The sequence below is a fragment of the Ranitomeya imitator genome, chromosome 7, assembly GCF_032444005.1.
Source record: "Ranitomeya imitator isolate aRanImi1 chromosome 7, aRanImi1.pri, whole genome shotgun sequence".
Classification (NCBI taxonomy): Eukaryota; Metazoa; Chordata; class Amphibia; order Anura; family Dendrobatidae; genus Ranitomeya; species Ranitomeya imitator.
The window spans coordinates 166,647,220-166,662,837 of record NC_091288.1 but is presented as its reverse complement, the minus strand read 5'-3'; the positions used below and the strand labels follow the sequence as shown (position 1 = coordinate 166,662,837).

The following is a 15,618-nucleotide window of genomic DNA, read 5'->3' as shown; positions in this document are numbered from 1 at the left end:
GTATGAGTCCGCACACAGCCCCTATATACTGTATGAGCCCCACATATCCTCTCGTGTACAGTATGTGCCCCACATAACCTCTGCTATACGCCATGTTTCCCGCATAGCCTCTGATGAACGGCATGTGCCCCACGTAGCCTCTGCTTATACAGCATGTCCTCCACGTCGCCTAGATGTATGGCATGTTCCCGCATAGCCTCCTATATATAAATATCCTATACACACATAGTGGGAAAAATCCGTAAAATTAATGAACATGCTGCTTTTTTTTTTTTTTTTTTACAGCGATGCGTTTTTTCGCGGACAAAAAAAACGCATCATGTGCACAAAAATTGTGGAATGCATTCTAAATGATAGGATGCATATGTATGCGGTTTTTTTTTCTGCGTTTGTATCGCGTTTTTATAGTGAAAAAAACTCGAGAAAAAAAACACGGAAAATCCTGAACGTGTGCACATACCCTCAGAGGGGCAGGGCAGTTAGACGTGGGGAAAAAGCATAAGGGTACTAGAGAGAAACATTGTTGGACTTGTTCTGTAATAATATCTACTAATAATAATCATCCGTTTACTGTGCTTTGTGAAAAGAATGCGATACTGGGAATAACTTAATGGTTTTGCTTGTTGTCTTCCAGGCTGTGTATATGATGCCCACAGAAGGGGACGACTCCTCCAAGAGCGTTCCTCTAGCGTTACAGAGGGTGTTCTATGAATTACAACACAGCGACAAACCTGTAGGAACTAAAAAGTTAACAAAATCCTTTGGGTAAGCTATCGGTAATAATATAAAGCCCACATCTGAAAGCAGCTGGCTGACGTGAATGATGTGTTATGTGCTCTGAACCTTGGTTCAAGACCTGTAGCACAAAAATTACTGAGCGTCATCCTTCCATCCAGGTTATACTCGTGATGTTCAGGCAGAACGTTCTTCCATGTAGCATGATCTCAGTGTTGTACCGAGCCAACCTCCTGAGATTGAGCAGAGGAAACCAGTGCGGAATGTTCTCTTCCGTGTTTTCTGCTATTATTTTTACATTACCCCTTCCACTATAATCTAAATGATTTAATGCTCTTTAATTACATTGTTGCGTTTTTGCTCATTAGGTGGGAGACTCTAGACAGCTTCATGCAACATGATGTCCAAGAATTATGTAGAGTGGTAAGTTGTCCTGATCCTTTCGTGTTGCCACAGAGGCCTCCTGACCTTGTGAAAATGTTTGCACTAGTCGGGTTTTTATATGCACCAGCATATAAATGAGTGTCAAAGCGGTCCTCAATTAAAGGTGTACTTCAGGCAAATCTGATATTGTTATACCCAGTGCAGTGTCTGTGGGTTTGATGGATGCCACCGGGATTGGAGATCACCCAAACTGGGATTCTGTTGTACACCAATCCTCACGGGCAGGATCCATTGCAGAGGTCATGGCTAAAGACCTCTGCGGGGCGAAGATCTAAATGACACAATGCTGGATCACATATAAGTCACAGTTGGAGCAGGATCCTTCTCCCCTACCACTTTCAGTGCCGGGGTTCCTGTTCTTATTGTTGGGCTGCTGTCCAAGCCTCCTTACCTTAACAAGCCAGCTGGTATGTCACTCTCCATAAGGAGAAACGATACCCCTTAGACCCCAGTCCAGAGCCTCTCACCTAGCCAAATCAGTTCTCATGCTTTGCACTGACGAGGGCCAACAGCCCGAAACACCGTGTCTGCGAATTGAGATACTGATTTGGCTTTTATCCTAAGTCATATTGCACGATTCATTAAAGGGATGATTGTGACTTGTAGAATCGCAACTTCCAACAGGTGGCGCTATAGAGTCCTCTTTTTCTCAAAAGAGGCAATTTGCATATCTAACCCCCTTGAGTGATCCTTCATGGCATTATATGGCAGATCAGTTCATCGCAGTCATACTTTATTTTTTTTCTGTCTTGCAGTTATTGGACAACGTGGAAAACAAGATGAAAGGAACATGTGTAGAAGGGACTATTCCAAAGTTATTCAGAGGAAAGATGGTGGTACGTGTCTGATGTGATTGACGAGCGCATGGAAGATCATCGATGTCGGGGTGCTAAGACTTTTGTTTGCTTCTGTTTCAGTCCTACATCCAGTGTAAGCATGTAGACTACCGCTCCGAACGGATTGAAGACTACTATGATATTCAACTAAGTATAAAAGGAAAGAAAAACAGTGAGTACCAAGGAGGAATAAATAGAACTGCAATAGATAAATAGATGTTTGCTGTTGTGTTCAGTGTGTAATGCAGCCAGTCAGTAACTCGGGCAGTGAGAAGTAAGATGTATTATATACCTTCTAGCCTACTTATACAAAAAAGACTTTTAATTTTTGATTCTGAAGTTACCATCCAAAGGAGAAATCCTGTGTTTAGACATAATCTTCTCCAAGTTCGGTAACCCTGCTCGCACAAAGTATGCGTTCAGACACATTTATATACACGTCTTCACTGGGAGACGGCATTAGTAAAAAAAAAAAAAAAATTCATCAATTCATTATGCTTATGTATGATTTCATATTTTGTCTGCAGTATTTGTATGGCACGGTCAACTCCTTAAAGGGCTATTTCTTCAAATTGTCTTCGTCCTTAGATTCATGCTCAGCCTTTGGTCTTTTGTTGATATACTTGAGCAGTAAAATCACATCTGCAACTCATGTAACCACTGCAGTCAATCGCTGGCTCAGCGGTTCTGACAAAGTGATTGGCTGCAACAGTTAAAACACTGTACAATTGGTGGAGAAAGGTTGAACTTGATGGACCTAGGTCTCTTTTCAAGCTACGTAACTATGTAACTTCACCGCTGCAACTGTTCAAATACTGAAGCAGTGGTGGAGAGGTATTTTTGGACCTGGGGAGGGTGAGGGAAAAGCTGTGTATTTTAAAGGTCTACAAGCCTATGTAGTACTAACTTTAGAAACTTGACAGCCCATTTTAATCCTGTATGTATTGGGTGCACCCTCACCAGGGCTTACTATCGGCAGGGCTGTGGAGTCGGTAAGCCAAACCTCCGACTCCTTAATTTCCATGACACTGACTCCACAGCCCTGACTATCGGAGGCCCCTAGTTCTGCCATAGGTGCAAGTTACGGAGGCATGGCAATAATGGCTTCAGACCTGAAGGGGATCTGTCACTGGTTTATGCTGCCAGTCCCTGACTCCAGTGATGGGTCCCTTTCATTAGCGCAGTAGCTTTTCTCCAGCTCTGTACCTGGTGCACAGTGTAGGTAATCGGCGGTCTGTGAGCAGCGAGGGGCAGCTCATTGTTATTGAGAGGACACAATCCCCGGCTTCTGTTACAGCCATTATACAGTGATTTTCTGAGAACTACTGCTCTAACAGAAGGGGACCGTCTACCCTTGGTCTCGGTATCCTGGCCTCCCGGGATGGTTTTATTTCACACTCACATGCGATTAATTCAAGAGTCAAACATTTGACTTTGTAATCGAGGGGCACAGGAAATGGCGGCTCAGGGGCAGAATTAGAGTTGGTAAATTTCATGTTGTTTTCAGGGCGCAGTCAGGCAGCTGTGTAAATCGGACCAGGCTCCCCCGACCCGTGTCACAGCTCCATAGAAACATATGAAGCTGTCGCGCTCCCAGTCCTTGTATTGCGGGTCTGATATCGGTCTTGTTTATACGGCGGTTTTCTGCGCCCTAAGCTGTAGCCCGCCATGTGGACTGCTCCATGTATGCATGTCCCATGTCTACCTGCTTTTCATTAAGTAGCCAGTGGCTTCATTCCTAGGAGCTGCTTTAGTGCTGTTATTGCTGAACCTCGGTCCCAGTCCGTGGTCTAACACCAGATGCCAGTACGGGCTCCATTGTGAATGTGCTGGCCGGTGCCGCGGCTCTGCAGGGGTAACACTGGCCATTGCTGCCAGTGCAGTAAACCATCCGTGTGCTCTCTGGATTTCTATCTTGTTTGACTAGTGTTGTTGAAGGAGATAACATGTCGCTGTCTCCTAAGGACGGGCATATTCCCAGATGACCTTCAGAGAAGCTTCTCGTCACAGTTGGGCAGCTTCCAGTTTGATGCATCAGCTGGTCTTAGCTATTGACTTCACATTGCGGTTCTCCGAGTTGGTATGTCTTGTGGTGTAACGCCAGGAAATCCCCAGCTGGACAGCAGTCATGGCGGTGTGCACCCCGAGCGTCTTAAAGAGAACCTTTCACCAAATGTTTCATGTTGCGGTGAACACAGGACGCTGTCCTAAATGAGTTCGGATTCCTGTGTAAAGTGAATCTGTCACCAAATTTCACGGTAAAACTATACAATGCCATTTAGACCGGTTAGATGTGACGATGCTGGGGACATATTTTTAGACTACAAGTCTGAATGGCTTTATAATACTGCTAGTACAAGGAGCAGCTATGGAGGAGACAAGTGTATTCTGTCTCCACTCCCGGGGCCTTACTGACTGCTGCAGTTGTTACTGAGCAGTGTGAGATCTCAGCAGGAAGTAGGGGCGCTGAGGAGCCGTCAGTCACCATTAGTGGGCGGCAGAGATTGAGTTTATATTTATACTACCAGTCTGAGTTTTCAAAGTAAGTACACCGGCCTCATCTAAAAGATCTAATTTATAGTTTATATTGTGAAAGATGGTGACTGCTTCACTTGTTTCCCTCCATTACAATCCCGTGTCATCGGACATGGAGAGACGCAGTTGCACGTTGTGTGGAATAGTAGCCAATTTAACCATACGATGACCAGCAAGTTGGGTTTCTCTACTGCTAATGTCTGCTCAGGCAGGAAAGTAATGTTAAAGAAAAAAATGGAAGTTCCTATCCCTCTGTAAAAGAAGAGACGTTTTTCTTACCGGTATATTTTTGTTTCCTCCCCTCCCCCAGTCTTTGAATCCTTTATTGACTATGTTGCGGTGGAGCAGCTGGATGGTGATAACAAGTATGATGCTGGGGAGCATGGCTTACAGGTGAGCGCTTATCTATCCGAATGTGTGCGACATGGGAAGAAGGGCCTTTATATGGCCGGCAATTTTCCCTTTGATCTGACTAGTCGTAGCTGCTGTGCATAAGAGGTCAGAAAATCACATATGTACATGACCGGCGTCTGCCAGGACAGATCGCATGCATACCAGCGGAAGAAAATGTCTCCCCGTCAAACAATTCTGTCATCAGCATTCACGGCTTTATATCAAGTCATAAAAGGAAGTTTCAGATATACTTTCTACGCTGCTCAGCAGCTTTCATGGAGTCGTGTGACCAGCTGATCAGACTCGCCGCGGCCGACACAGGAGGCGTCTCATACACGGTGTAGAGGTCATGGGCAGCTGTTACCTTCTGAAAACCCTCAAAATCTTTTATACAGTGATCTCCTATCTCTTGGATAGGGGATAAGTTCACGATTACTTTTCAGAGCCCCTCTAATCAGGTTCTTTGGCTAAAACCCCTTTCGCTAACATTGTCGTTTATTGAAAAAATTTTGATGCTGTGTTAGAATCCACCCAAACAGCTTTATCTGTGCACACTTTTTTTTTTTTTTTTTTTAATATTTGCTTACCCTATGGATAGTTGTACACACAGGAATTTTTTTTTTGCAGGAAAAATATTCTGTACAATAAAAACTATGGCATATTTCAAATCTTTGGTGCATCCCTTGCTACAAAAAAAAATAACCGAAAAGCTGAAGTCGCCTCTGATCAGTGACTGTCTAAGGCCATGTTCACACGTTCCTGATTTTCCCTGCTGTTTTTTCTGCACTAAAAACCGCAGCTCTTGGCAGAAAACGCAGGTGCGTTTTTTGGTGCGTTTTTTGATGCGTTTTTTGATGCGGTTTTTAGTGCAGTTTTTTATGCAGTTTTCTCTGCAGAGTCTAGGAAGTTTTTTTAGGGTTAAAATGGCTGAAAATACCCTACCTAACCCTAACCCTACCCCTAACCCTAACCCTAGTTCTAACTGTAGTGGGGGGAAAAAAAATTAATTCTTTATTTTATTATTGTTACTACCTATGGGGGGGATAAAAGGGGGGGGATCATTTACTTTTTTTTTATTTTGATCACTGTGAGGTTATCACAGTGATCAAAATGTGCCTGGAACAAATCTGCCGGCAGATTCGGCGGGCGCACTGCGCATGCGCCCGCCATTTTGGAAGATGGCGGCGCCCAGGGAGAAGACGGACGGACGGACACCGGGAAGCCCGGTAAGTATAAGGAGGGGAGATTACGTCGGAGCACGGGGGGGGGGGGGGGGGGGGGGGGGGGGCTGGTGGCATGGGGGGGGGGGGTGGGATTGGGGCACGGGGAGGGGGGGGGGTGGGATTGGGGCACGGGGAGGGGGGGGGGGTGGGATTGGGGCACGGGGAGGGGGGGGGGGGTGGGATTGGGGCACGGGGAGGGGGGGGGTGGGATTGGGGCACGGGGGGGGGATTGGGGCACGGGGGGGGGGATTGGGGCACGGGGGGGGGTGGGATTGGGGCACGGGGAGGGGGGGGGGGGGTGGGATTGGGGCACGGGGGGGGGTGGGATTGGGGCACGGGGGGGGGGGGGATTGGGGCACGGGGGGGGGGGGGATTGGGGCACGGGGGGGGGGGATTGGGGCACGGGGGGGGGGGATTGGGGCACGGGGGGGGGGATTGGGGCACGGGGGGGGGGGATTGGGGCACGGGGGGGGGGGGATTGGGGCACGGGGGGGGGGGATTGGGGCACGGGGGGGGGGGATTGGGGCACGGGGGGGGGGATTGGGGCACGGGGGGGGGGGATTGGGGCACGGGGGGGGGGGGGATTGGGGCACGGGGGGGGGGGGGATTGGGGCACGGGGGGGGGGGGGATTGGGGCACGGGGGGGGGGGGGATTGGGGCACGGGGGGGGGGGGGATTGGGGCACGGGGGGGGGGGGGGATTGGGGCACGGGGGGGATTGGGGCACGGGGGGGATTGGGGCACGGGGGGGGGGGGGGGATTGGGGCACGGGGGGGGGGGGGGATTGGGGCACGGGGGGGGGGGGGATTGGGGCACGGGGGGGGGGGGGGATTGGGGCACGGGGGGGAGGATTGGGGCACGGGGGGGGGGGGGGATTGGGGCACGGGGGGGAGGATTGGGGCACGGGGGGGAGGATTGGGGCACGGGGGGGAGGATTGGGGCACGGGGGGGGAGGATTGGGGCACGGGGGGGGGGGGGGATTGGGGCACGGGGGGGGGGGGGGATTGGGGCACGGGGGGGGAGGATTGGGGCACGGGGGGGATTGGGGCACGGGGGGGGGGAGGGATTGGGGCACGGGGGGGGGGGGATTGGGGCACGGGGGGGGGGGGATTGGGGCACGGGGGGGGGGGGGGATTGGGGCACGGGGGGGGGAGGGATTGGGGCACGGGGGGGGGAGGGATTGGGGCACGGGGGGGGGGGGGGGCAGCCACACTGCAGCGGTTCTGCACCACAAACCGCAGAAAACCTGCAGATATTTTTTTCGTCTGCAGGTTTTACTGCGGGTTTGACCTCACAATGGAGGTCAATGGGTGCAGAACCGCTGCAGTTCCGCAAAAAGAAGTGAAATGGTACTTCTTTTTTACCGCAGCTATTCAGCGCGGCTTTTTTGGGGATTTTCCGCAATGTGGGCACAGCAGTTCCTGTTTTCCATAGGGTACATTGTAATGTACCCTGCATGGAAAACAGCTGCGGACTCGCAGCGGCAAAATCGCGGCGGTTCCGCATTAAAAAAAGGATGGTGTGAACATGGCCTAATAGTAGACTACACCTAGTGAGGAAGAGATTTGGGAAAGTGTACTGAAACGAATTCTCATCTCTAAAAGCCCCTCTGCCTTCCTCTAAAAGTAGATTGTTCTTATTTATTTCAACACCTCTTCATGCATTTGTAAGTTTCTAACTATTGTTTTTTTGTTTTTTTATCTATAATCAGGAAGCCGAGAAGGGAGTAAAATTTTTAACATTACCACCCGTGTTACATCTTCAACTAATGAGATTCATGTATGATCCTCAGACAGACCAGAACATCAAGATTAATGACAGGTAAAGAATATTTACTGCTTCCCGTCACCCCACCGCCGTAAGCTTATCGGTGCCTTTATAACGCTTGCTTACTTACTAGTTATTTATCCAGGCTTCCTCTTATACAGTCCCACTGCAGATCGAATGCTGTAGAGGCAATTTGCCACAGCGGGAGCGCACAGACAGTGGGGAAAAGAAGTATTTTATACATTGCCAATTTTGTAAGTTTTCCCACTTTTAAAGAATGGAGAGGGCTGCTATTTTTTATCATAGGTACATTTCAACTGTGAGAGACCAAACCTAAAAGTAACCACACCCCAACCTCTCCACCATGGCCAAGACCAAAAAGCTATCTAAGGACACCATTGACACCTGCACAAGGCTGGGATTGGCTACAGGACAATAGGCAAGCAGCTTGGTGAGAAGGCAACAGCTGTTGGCACAATTATTAGAAAATGGAAGAAACACAAGATGACTCAATATTCCTCAGTCTGGGGCTCCATGCAAGATCTTGCCTCGTGTAGTAGGGATGATCCAGAGAAAGGTCAGGAATCAGTCCAGAACTACACGGAAGGATCTAGTCGATGACCTAAAAAGAGCTGGGTCCACAGTGTCAAACTTAAATACTATGCCATCATAGATTAAAATCCTGCAGGGCACGCAAGATCCCCTCGCTCACGCCAGCACATGTCCAGGCCCGTTTGAAGGTCACCAATGACCATCTGGATGATCCTGAGGACGTATGTGAGACGGTCATGTGGCCAATGAGACCAAAATAGAACTTTTTGTTATCAACTCCACTCACCGTATTTGGAAGAAGGATGAGGGCAACCCCAAGAACACTGTCCCAATCGTGAAGCATGGTGGGGGGGGCTTTTCTGTAAAGTGGTCAGGATGACTGCACCGTATTGAAGGCAGGATGGATGGGGTCATTGCGAGATTTTGGCCAACAACCTCCTTTACTCAGTAAGAGCATTGAAGATGGGTCATGGCTGGGTCTTCCACCATGACAATGAACCGAAACACACAGCGAGGGTAACTAAGGAGTGGCTCCATAAGAAGCATTTCAGGGTCCTGGAGTGGCCTACCCAGTCTCCAGACCTAAACCCAATAGAAAATCTTTGGAAGAAGCTGAAACTCAATGTTGCCCAGCGACATCCCCAAAACCTGAAAGATCTGGAGAAGATCTGTATGGAGGAGTGGGCCAAAATCCCTGCTGCACTGTGTGCAAACTTATTTTCTGTAGTTTTTGACCGTCTGACCTCTGTAATTGCAAACAAAGGTTTCGGTACTCTGTTTTTGTATGGCATCACATACTTATTTCATGGAAATTGTGTAAAAATCATAATGTGATTTTTCTGGATTTTTTTTTTTCTTTTTAGTCAGTCTCAGAGGTGAAGTGTACCTACTATAAAAAAAAAAAAATTACAGACCTCTCCATTTTTGTAGTTGGTAAAACTTGCAAAATCGGCAGTGAATCAAATGCTTGTTTTTCCCTATGTCTGCCATGTTGTTGGCTCGCTCTTCTATATATTGTGTTGCCTTTCAGGTTTGAGTTTCCAGAGCAATTACCACTAGATGAGTTCCTGCAGAAACCTGATGTCAAAGACCCTGCTAACTACATCCTGCATGCTGTGCTGGTGCACAGTGGGGACAACCATGGAGGACACTATGTGGTTTATTTAAATCCTAAAGGAGAAGGCAAGGTAAGTGTTAATTACATGAATCGTAATACATTGATTGCTAGATCCGATCCTTCACTTATCTGATCAGCATTGCAATATCGTTAGACAGTGATGATATTGGGGGAGAGAAGAATCGCCAATCGTTTTGCTTTTAGAGATGAGGCATTGCCAGAGGTCTGTCAGTGGTTTCCTACTCACTCTAGGAAAAAATGTGAGTGCCCTGAAAACTGCCATCTTATATGTATGGCCAAGTTTTGGGAATAAAGTGATATATGGGACGTACTGGCATCTGCCTGTAACTAGAACTTGCTCCCATTGCTACTGTTTAACCTGTATTAATGCCTGTCAGTCACTGGCAGCAGCTTATACATGACGCCATAGCCCGAAAAGCGATTGCTGGGCTTGATGGATTTCTATGGCACCTGGGGTCTGCTGTAAGCCCCTTTAGCTGCCATCTTGGTCCTCCTGTGAAGCTCCGTTACAGGCTGGGCTTCGTAGGAGAACAGCAATTATAGCAAAGTTCTGAATATTTTTGTTTTTAGTTTTAATTACTAAAATATAATATAAATCTAAAGTTTAATAGCGCCGTAATCCTACTGACCTGCAGATTCATATTTCTGGGATCATCTTTACTGTAGAATGAAGGCTGTAAAATCACACCTCCCAATAAACAATGGCAGGATTGCACTTTTTTTTTTTCCTATCGTTTAGCCCCACTTGTATTTTCTTCCAGTTCTTCAGTACATTATATGGTGAAACGATTGGTGTCATTCAATTTGTTCTGCTTATCCCTCAAAGCAGAAGCCCTCAAATGTCTTTCAGTGGTAAAATGGAAAATGTATGGCTTTTGGAGCAAGGAGGGGGTTATAACGTCAGAAATGTGTTTTTTTTGTTTTTTTTATTTAAAGGGATAAGTGCGCTAGGTTGTAGTATTTATGTAACGGATTTGATGGTTTCCATATAACTAAATGAATTCACTCTTGCAGTGGTGTAAATTTGACGATGACGTAGTGTCAAGATGTACAAAGGAGGAAGCTATTGAGCATAACTATGGAGGTCACGACGATGACTTGTCTGTACGACACTGCACAAATGCGTACATGCTGGTTTACATCAGGGAATCAAAGCTGAGTAAGTGTTTAGATCAAATATGTATTGAATGTACAAGCTGGAGCTGAATACTAGAAGTGAGTGAATTAATGGGTTGTCCCAATAACCCTTATCGCCTATCCACAGTAAGAATGATACATTATGAATACCGAGGATAGGCTGGTGTCACACTTGCGAGTGCAATGCGAGAAACTCGCGCATCAATACCCGGTACTCGGGACCGGAGCATGCGGCTGCATGTATTTCTATGCAGCCCCATGCTCTGGTCCCGAATGCCAATGGTAGTGCCGGGAATTGATGCGCGAGACTCGAGCTGCACTCGCAAGTGTGACACCGGCCATACTGCGATTACCACTGGCGTTTCGACAGTGGCCCAAATCCTGTAGATGGAAATGTAGTGATCGTGTGCAGTCACAGATTCGTTATAGGGGGTATTCCTAAGTTTGTAAGCTTCCGCCTTTCCTTGTGATGGCTTCCTGACTTTGGGGCGCCCCATTGATCTGGAAAACTAAGGCTCTGAAGAACCCAGCCTGAATGGAGCATAGGATGAATAATAATAATTATTATTTTTATATAGCGCTAACATATTCCGCAGCGCTTTACAGTTTGCACACATTAACATCACTGTCCCCAATGGGGTCACAATCTAAATTCCCTATCAGTATGTCGTTGAAATGTGTGAGGAAACCCACGCAAACATGGGGAGAACATACAAACTCTTTGCAGATGTTGTCCTTGGTGGGGTTTGAACCCAGGACTGCAAGGTTACAGTGCTAACCACTGTGCTAACCACTGCGCCACCGTGCTGCCCGGATGGTGATGCGCGTGGCTGCTGTTAAGTGGTTGATCTTCAGCACTCGTTTTAGAATCCATGAAGTGGCAGTGTGCGTGATTGCCCACCAATTTCTTCAGCCCAGTTCTTGGGATCAGCGGTCAGGGAAGCTATAATGGCGGATAACTTTCTAAGTTGGGAATATCCCTTTCACTTGCTGCATGACTCCTTTAGACCGTGAATGGAGCACTGGTCATACATGGTCAGACATAATATATCCAGAAGACCTTGTGATTCTCATGATCATACACTTTATCACCTGTTTTTGGATAGGTGATGTATGAGGTTTGAGACAACCTCTTTCAATTTAAATGCTGAACTTGTTTTCTTTTTCAGTGTATCAAATGCAGAAATATAAAAGTTATTTTTCTTTTAGATGAAGTTCTCCAGGCTGTCACAGATCATGATATTCCTCAGCAGCTCGTAGAGAGGCTACAGGAAGAAAAGCGTATAGAGGCTCAGAAAAGAAAAGAGCGCCAAGAAGCTCACCTGTACATGCAAGTTCAGGTAGGCAGATATTTAAAAAAAAAAAATAATCACTCATTTTTGTGATTGACTTCTCAAGACCTTGCTCTTCAAATGTCAGAAATGTCCATTGGTAATATTGACATCATAAGTTGATTCATTTGAAAATTTTCCTTGCTTCTGTACAACATTGTAATATACAGAGGCCGTGATTTTGTAGCTACACCAAAAAAACGTAAATGGAACCTGTCAGGTGATATTTATTTTTTTTAATTTTTTTTATTTTTTTTGTTACCGTACTAATAGTATCCTGAAATCAAGCTTGGGCAGTACTTTCAGGATATGTAACTTCATTCCTGTGTGTTGCCCCGTTGGGTTCCTGTAAGCCCCGGACTTATGATTATAAAGGATTATGGGGGAAGGGGTGAACATTAAATTTCAGTTTACATATGCTTGACTAGTTAGACAATTAATATGTTTGGGGCTCACAGGAATACAACGGGGCAGCACTCAGGAATAAAAGTTGCATATCCTGAAAGGGCTCCCTAACCTTTATTTCAGGATATTATTGGTATACTACACAAAAATCGCCTGACAGGTTCCCTTTAAAGGGGTTTTCCCGATACACAGAATTATTAAACCATTATAAAGCTTAAGAATTGAAGAAGCTTCACAGTGTGCTTGCTGTTCTAATTCTGCACATTCGGTCACATTTGGCGGCGAGCTTCGGCTTTTTCATTTTTGCTAGTCTGTTTAGAGCACTGAGATTTCCTGTCTGTGCTTTGAATGGATCAAGCACAGCTCTGCATACAGGGGCGGGGCACCGCCAGCAGCCAATGGCAAGTCATGGGGGCGTGGCCAGTGGTATTTGGCAAGTTGTGAGTGACTGGGGATGTGCACAGAGGGAGAGAGAAAAAAATGTTTTAATTAAAAAAAAAAATTAATCTTTATTCAAGAGGAAACTGGTGTTACTTGGTGCTAGTCTGGGGGAAGGTTGCATCATACTAGCTAGTAATCTGGGGGCTGCTTTATTTTTCAGTTGTTTTATAGACTATCCCAACATGTAAATATGTGTCGAATTTAATAACATCCTTGACTTTTTTTAACAGATTGTGGCAGAGGACCAGTTCTGCGGCCACCAAGGCAATGACATGTACGATGAGGAGAAGGTTAAATACACTGTGTTCAAAGTGTTAAAAAACTCCACGCTTGCCGAATTTGTTCAAAATCTTTCACAAACTATGGTAAGGAAATCTGCGGCAGCTTTTCTAGGTCTTGTATTGGATGGTGACCGGCTTGGCATTTATTGATCTGAAGGGCAGATGAGTCTGTCGTCTTTGCAGCCGGGATATGCTTTGTAATTATGTCTGAAAATAACATTTAATGAAATACGAGACGGATTACTGCTGCTTTCTATTGATCTCTGATAATGGCTTGGCAAGGGCCTGGACACAATATACTAAAAATGTCCTGTTGTATATTGCTCTTTAGATTTCCAAAACCAAAGGAATGTGAAAGGCTATCCATATGCCGAGTATTATCTGGAGTAATCGTGCTATGAAGCTGGGGGTGCACAGGGAATTGGGGGGTTTCTATGTAGTCAGCATTTTAACGTGTATCTATTGAATTTATGTATTACTTTACCGCGCTCTTACCAGCTGTAAATGTTCGCAATCCTCATAATAGCTGGTGCAAAACAGTAAAAAGAATAGTGGGTCACAGATGCAAGTGTTTGTGGGAAGTGGCTAGGGACCCCTTTGGGTTTATACGAGTAATTGTAATGCACTAGGGTAGAATAGGGAAGTAATACATCTATTGTTAGTGTTTCTCTGCAGTGTGTATTATGCACACAGCTCTGCTAAATATGTACATATGCATGCACAGCTCTACTATATGTGCACATGCACGCACAGCTCTGCTACACATGCACGCACAGCTCTACTATATGTGCAAATACACATGCACGGACAGCTCTGCTACATATGCACACAGGGCCGGCGTCAGCACCCGGCACACCGGGCAAATGCCGGGGCCCTGGGGAGAGAGGGGGGCCCACTTAGCTGTCATAGATACAGCTGGGAGAGCAGAGCAGGAGATAACATGCTCTCTCCGCCCACAAAGTCACTGCTGGCTGTGATCTCTTAACCCCTATGTGCCAGCTCTGACACAAGCATCTTCTCACTCAGTCAGTGCAGCCAGGCAGGCACACATAGGGGTTAAGAGAAGGCAGCCAGTGTGACATTGTTTGTGGGCGGAGAGAGCACATTCTCTGCTCTGATCTCCGCCCCTGGCTGGCTGCCGTGCTGCTGAAGTTATGAGGCAGATTCAGGAGGAGCTCCTAGTCCTACCAGTGCCTAAGTGAGTGGCGCTGCTATATACTAAGTGGGCTGCGCTGCTATATACTACGTGGGCTCGGCTGCGCTGCTATATACTACGTGGGCTGCGCTGCTATATACTACATGGGCTGCGCTGCTATATACTACGTGGGCTGCGCTGCTATATACTACGTGGGCTGCGCTGCTACATACTACGTGGGCTGCTCTGCTATATACTACGTGGGCTGCGCTGCTATATACTACGTGGGCTGCGCTGCTATATACTACGTGGGCTGTGCTATATGCTACGTGGGCTGCTATATGCTACGTGGGCTGCTATATGCTACGTGGGCTGCTATATGCTACGTGGGCTGCTATATACTACGTGGGCAGTGTTATATACTACATGGCTGTGTTTATATGCGATCATGAATCGGGGTATGTGTTAAAGGGGGGGCCCACTGAGACTCTTTCGCCCGGGGCCCTCAAAAACCTGGAGCCGGCCCTGTATGCACATACACATGCACGCACAGTTCTGCTACATATGCACATACACATGCACGCACAGCTTTGCTACATATGCACATACACATGCACGCACAGCTCTGCTACATATGCACATACACATGCACGCACAGCTCTGCTATATATGCACATACACATGCACACAGCTCTGCTACATATGCACAAACACATGCACGTACATACTACACATTACCAGATCTTGCAGTTTCTTCCAGGCATGTGACTGATCACATGACATGAAAGGTCCTGAGCTAGTTGGGTAGAAGGCCCTTCAGTTGCTCAGGAGACAAAGCTCCTGGGATCTTTGTCTCCTGCACCGCACCGATCGGATACATCAGTGTGGGGCAGTAGGAGAGGGAAACTGTGATCAGTAAGGACACAATGCTCTCCATCACAGGAAGTTGCATTGGATTGTAAGTCGGGCTCACTTTTTAGCAAGTGTTTTTCTTGTTAAAGTGCTTTTTACAGTTGGGAACAATACGATGTAATGGTGTTACCTGACATTTTAATCCTGTCTCTAAGCTGGAGCCTCGGTATAAATGCCCCCTGAAAGGACAGGAAGTATAGGCCTAAAAAAAAAATCCCTAATATAGCCAATGTGGAATCGCAGGATTACATTGTTAAATAAAATAAATTGTAATATGAAAAAAATACATTTTTTTGGATACATGTAACGCAACCTGAATTAAACGATAGGTAATTTTCTGCTACACTCTTGGGG

General features: G+C 46.8%; 1 protein-coding gene across 2 annotated transcripts in view; it reads left to right on the top strand.

Moving 5' to 3' along the window:
* USP7 (ubiquitin specific peptidase 7) overlaps positions 1 to 15,618 on the top strand; it is a 91,183-nt gene that overhangs the window by 51,701 nt on the left and 23,864 nt on the right. For both annotated transcript variants that reach the window (XM_069734024.1, XM_069734022.1), the window contains exons 7-16: positions 635 to 765; positions 1,104 to 1,158; positions 1,935 to 2,015; positions 2,097 to 2,187; positions 4,861 to 4,943; positions 7,877 to 7,986; positions 9,515 to 9,671; positions 10,637 to 10,781; positions 11,969 to 12,099; positions 13,167 to 13,301. In XM_069734024.1, coding sequence (XP_069590125.1) covers positions 635 to 765; positions 1,104 to 1,158; positions 1,935 to 2,015; positions 2,097 to 2,187; positions 4,861 to 4,943; positions 7,877 to 7,986; positions 9,515 to 9,671; positions 10,637 to 10,781; positions 11,969 to 12,099; positions 13,167 to 13,301 — 1,119 coding nt within the window. The remainder of the gene's footprint in view (positions 1 to 634; positions 766 to 1,103; positions 1,159 to 1,934; positions 2,016 to 2,096; positions 2,188 to 4,860; positions 4,944 to 7,876; positions 7,987 to 9,514; positions 9,672 to 10,636; positions 10,782 to 11,968; positions 12,100 to 13,166; positions 13,302 to 15,618) is intronic.